Source organism: Nicotiana attenuata, chromosome 7 (assembly GCF_001879085.1).
Source record: "Nicotiana attenuata strain UT chromosome 7, NIATTr2, whole genome shotgun sequence".
In the NCBI taxonomy this organism is placed as follows: Eukaryota; Viridiplantae; Streptophyta; class Magnoliopsida; order Solanales; family Solanaceae; genus Nicotiana; species Nicotiana attenuata.
The window spans coordinates 48,681,091-48,686,336 of record NC_031995.1 but is presented as its reverse complement, the minus strand read 5'-3'; the positions used below and the strand labels follow the sequence as shown (position 1 = coordinate 48,686,336).

The 5,246-nt window shown below is 36.2% G+C and overlaps 1 protein-coding gene across 1 annotated transcript; it reads left to right on the top strand.

The window, feature by feature from the left end:
• On the top strand, positions 7-4,855 carry LOC109229058 (3-hydroxyacyl-[acyl-carrier-protein] dehydratase FabZ-like). The gene is made up of 4 exons (XM_019394365.1): positions 7-301; positions 589-649; positions 808-952; positions 4,420-4,855. The coding sequence occupies exons 1-4, from the start codon at positions 82-84 to the stop codon at positions 4,666-4,668; spliced, it is 675 nt and encodes a 224-aa protein (XP_019249910.1). The 5' UTR covers positions 7-81; the 3' UTR covers positions 4,669-4,855.

Below are 5,246 nucleotides of genomic sequence, written 5' to 3'. Positions count from 1 at the left end.
CCCCCAACAAGGCACCAACCCCTCCCCATCTTCAAATAATTCCTAAAGCTCTCTTTCTTCCTTGACACACACACACACACAATGGCTTCGACAGCTTTGTCACAATCTCTCTTCTCCATTCTCAGTTCTCACAGAAACCTTGAGAATGGCTCACTTCCTCTGAAAAGATCAATGCTCAAACAATCCCTTGTTGTCTCAAAATCACATTCCTTGAAAACCCATTTCAAGAATAGCTTCATCACCAACTGTGCCTCTCCTGAAAATGATGCAACTTCCAAATCTGAAACCCCAATTGAATTGAGTATGCATTCGCCGGCCCCATTCATTCTTATCTGTTTTGATTGAGTATGAAAAGGATTGGTTTAGTATTAATCTTTGTGAGTGTTTAAATTTAGTTTTCAGAAACCTTGATGTTGGAATTGCTGTGAAAGAATTGGTTTCGTGTCTTGAGATTTTTGTTTTGTTTTTTAAAAAGAAAGTAAACAAAATGTGTTTGGATAAGAAAACAGAAAGAAAGAAAAAAAAAACTGTTTGAGAACGAAATATATTGGTTCTAATGTTAAAGTTCGGATCTTGGTTTATTTGTAGGGTACCCAGCATTTCCTACTGTGATGGATATCAATCAGATTCGTGAGATTTTACCCCATCGGTACAGAATTCGACTCTGTTGCAGACATTATTTAAAATTCTTTGTTTGAATATATATATATATATATATATATATATATATATATATATATATATATATATATATATATATATGTATGTATTGTATGGAGTTACTGATATAAGTTGCATGAATTTCAGTTTTCCATTTCTACTAGTGGATAGAGTGATTGAATACAATCCGGGAGTGTCAGCTGTGGCTATAAAGAATGTGACAATTAATGATAACTTTTTTCCTGGTCATTTCCCTGAGAGGCCAATCATGCCTGGTGTCCTCATGGTTGAGGTATATATCTAATTCACTTCTCATTCCATGATTGATATTGGATATATGCTTTAACATTGGTTGAAAGTTTCATTCTTTTTAATTCTATTCTTATTGAATGTTAAAAAAAGTAGAGATCTTTCTTCAAAATTATACGTTTGCTTAATTCTAGTTTTAGTGCCACTTATTATGATGTTATATGTTAAAGTACCCGCATTTGCAAACGGAAAACTTCAAGTAGTTCATGATTCAGCAAAAGCAATCTCTTATGTGCAGTTTATTCAGAAAATAGGATAAAGTGGCTTCACTATACAAAGCTAGCTAGACAAAGTCATAATATAGTTAATTTCAAGGTGTAGTTTACACAATAGATGAAGTTTCTCAATCTCTCAGGCTTCAAACTTGAATACTTTTTCTCTAGCATTTCAGAAATTTTTACTTAGTGAAAGTAGTTATGTTCTTTTTTCACCTTGATTTTTTTCTAACCATGGTGAAAGGTGGACGAAAGCTGAAATTAATCCCCAAATTGAAAAGAGAAATAGAACAGTTAAATGGAGTGCCTGCTCTTCTCTGTGAATTGACCTAATTAAAATGAGGAAACTGTAAGTAATCTCTACTCATTTTTGTCGGATTGTAAGTCAAGTGAAATGCTTTTTATGATGTTAATACATGTATGTGTTTAAAAGCATTTTATGTACTTGAGTAGAGTGCGGGACCTCTTTTGTGTGGCTCTTAGTCTCTAGCCAATGTACAAAGTCCATTAACATTGCTTTTGAAAAGTATTTAGAAAGATTGCTAGGTTATTTTGGGGGATAGTACATAAATACCTTGTTGAACTTGTCCTGATTTTCCAGTTACACACTTAAACTTTGGGGGCAACCATTGTTCTTTTTCAAAATGTATCTATTACCACCTTGGTTGACATGGCAGAGAAAGTGCATACGAGCATGTAAGAAGCCAAAAGCAAGTTAAAAATACAGACTCTTTAACATGTGAGCTGCAATTGATTTAAGTGAAAAGGTTCCTCCTCCTAAAAATGCAGCCTCTTTAACTACACTTACTCTCTCCCTTCCTGGTTGCTGCCCATCTCCACCAACAACTGCCACCTGTCCTCCATTTCTCTCTAAATCAAAACCATCCATTCACTCGTAACTATTTCTTTTCTGCTCACATTCATTTTTCTTATTGCATGGCCAGATTTCCTTCCATTGCAGTATGTCCTCCATATTGGCTTGCTTGTAGTACCTATTAAAATAGATGCAGCACAATACAAACTTCATAAAGGAGGGAGGAAGTGAGACTAGAGAGAAACCAAGAATGCAATCTCCCCATACCATCTAAATCTATCTGCTTTGTCCCACTCGCACACATAGTATCATACCCCGCCTCTTTCACTCTCTTTCTTGCTTTAGCAAACCCAATATCAACACATAGAAGGACAACATTAAGTTCCAGGCTTTTAGCTAAATCTGAGCATCACCACCATACACGGGTGTGGTGCTAATATATCTAAATAGTAAATACCTAATTTGTAGTCTTGCTTTAATGGGGCAACGATGACTGTACTCCAGTCTTCTAGTATGGCTTGTTCTGTTTCTATTCCTGAAGAAGGATAGACAAATTGACTTAGAGAAGGGAGCAGTCACGTCACTATACCAAGAAAATGGAGTGGAAGGAGCAGATCAAAATCTATCGAATTTAAGGTCTCTTAACATGTGTGTTTGGTTTTGTGGGGGGGGGGGGGGGGGGTCAGGGAGAGAGAGGGATAGGAATCGGACAAAGAGCATAAGAGAATGTGAAAGAAATGGAAAAAAGAAACAAAAAATACATTTGTATGTGGCAAAGCACGCGGCAGTGCGTGTTTACAACTGCCACGGTCTCATTTGTTAGTATACGCCACGTGGCTATGTGCAGGGTGGTAAGAGATACAGTTTAAACAAGAATAATGGGGTAATAGGTCTCCCATAATTTAAGTGTGTAGTTAGCATTTCGAGACAAGTTGACTTTATGTATTATCCTTTGTTTTGGGCTTTCAAAATACTGAGACCACATTGCAGTAATTTATAAAGTGTAGATGATTACTGCTAGGAGATCTGTGGTTGTTTAACAGTAGGTAATCTATGGTTATTTAATCATATAAGAACAGCGAAGAACAAGCTATAGGTGTTGCACTATGAAGAATGATATAGAAAGAAGTTCAAAAAGATTGACCACTACGGTAATTTATTGCATGAAGAAGATAGCCCAGCTACACTTTTTGTGTGATGGCTAAGATGTGTTTGGCATAGATGTATGCCAAATCGTATGCATGGCATACTCAGTGTTTAAGAACAGTCTGCTGTGTGGCTTGTGATTTTGGGCATTTGAAGCTTTTAGAACCATCTTTGTAAGGCTGCTCACTTTGCTGTACCCTTGAACATATGTATGTGTCGTGAGAATTTAGTGGTTGTATTTATACCAATTTCCTTATTGGTAACAATGAGTGCTTGCTTCCTGGGAACCTTTAGCAGCAAACTTTTATGGTCATGATGTTGTCTCAGCACGGAAGGAAATGCGTGATAAGTGTATCAATGTCCAGGTAGTTTTGAAATTCTAATATTACTACAATAAGTATTTCTATAAGCTGTTGAATACTGCAGCTGTTTTAAGTTCTTCTGGTGGTGCATGTAGTCTTCTATTAGTTATTCATTGACATTTGCATGCCTGTTAGTTCGGTGAGAGTAACTAGCGGTTGTGTCAACTCCATATTCCTCATGATAAATATTACAATCTACTCCTATTGGGAACTATGTTTCTCCAACATGTGTGCGGCAGCATTTTAAAAGAGTCCGAGCAGCAATGCTCAGTCTTTCTTCAAGATTGGTGAATGAGTCTTGTAATGCATTCAACATCAAACAGGGACTTCTCTGATCGGATTGTATAGGAAGCGGGTGGGCTACAGACTCTAAATATACTCGATTGGTAGCAATCACTTATGACCAGGTTTAGGTGCATCTAATCTTATAACTGTGTCCACAACTTCCAGCTATTTAAACCTGCTCACTAATTCTTCCACTTCAGCCCTCATCCTAGACATGGGCTAAGCTAGAAGCCCGTGTGAGGGTTCGGCCAAACCCAGTAACTTTTGCTCAACCAGTATATTTGTTTAAAAAAAAAACATTAAATATGTAAAAACAAATTGAAATTAGAAGCTAGTTATTAGCACTTAGAAGTCGTCGTTCTAAAATTAAGAACCTAGTTATGTTCTGTCAATGTTTCGTTTGAAAGGAGTCCTAAAATCTGCTTATGGTAATACTTCACAAGGAAATGAAAATGTTAATATTACATGTTGGTCGAATGAGTTAATATGTGGAGGATCCCACAGCATATGTTAAAGCGATTCCTCATTTCTCCCCTTTACTTTTGTTCTTTGGTTGCCTCAGTTTTGTTGCTGCAACATGTTGTTTCGTTATTAGATTCTGATGGGTGTCCATTTCTGTTTAATTTAGGCAATGGCACAAGTTGGCGGCATAGTTATGTTGCAACCTGAAGTGGGAGGCTCCCGGGAGAATTTCTTTTTCGCTGGAGTAGACAAAGTGAGGTTCAGGAAGCCAGTGGTGGCTGGAGATACTTTGGTAATGAGAATGACACTGATCAAGCTGCAAAAACGTTTTGGAATAGCGAAAATGGAAGGCAAGGCATATGTAGGAGAGGATGTGGTTTGTGAGGGTGAGTTCTTGATGGCTATGGGCAGTTAATTCTCTGCTGCTATTAGTAGTTTGAATTTCTTGAACTTTGATTAGTTTTCCATCTTTTCCCTCCCAAATCTAATAGATTCCTTTTCATATGAGGCTTTTGGTGTCTTTTCTTTCCAAATTAAACTATAAATTGTATACATTTAGTATTGAATGCCAGTTTTCTGTATCTGAGTGTAGAAAATACTAATCAGAGTAGCCTCGGCCTTAATTACCGAACCAAACAATGGTGTTGGGTTTTTAAATTTATAAACCAAATCAAACCAACAAAGTCGGGTTTTTCAATCTCGATTTTTCTCTGGTTCTTCGGTTTTTTCGGGGTTTTCCCGATAAAGTCTTCATAGCATAAAACATGTACCTTGTGCTCTAAATATTTCTTTAGTCCTAGTAGGATACAACTATGTAATATGTTTTGCAAGAAAATAACACAATAATATGAAATGAGTAATAGCATTATACTAAAATATTCAATAATAAAGATAATAAAATGGCATAAATTAAATATTGCTAATTAATAAGCCATAATAAAAATGAACATAATTTAAAAGTACTATATAAGTTATGGTAAAATAAGTACATCT

Coding starts and splice junctions, on each gene's coding strand:
- LOC109229058 (XM_019394365.1), top strand. CDS start 82: ATGGCTTCGACAGCTTTGTCACAATCTCTCTTCTCCATTCTCAGTTCT. Junction 302..588: donor TGAAACCCCAATTGAATTGA/GTATGCATTCGC, acceptor GTTTATTTGTAG/GGTACCCAGCATTTCCTACT. Junction 953..4,419: donor CTGGTGTCCTCATGGTTGAG/GTATATATCTAA, acceptor TGTTTAATTTAG/GCAATGGCACAAGTTGGCGG.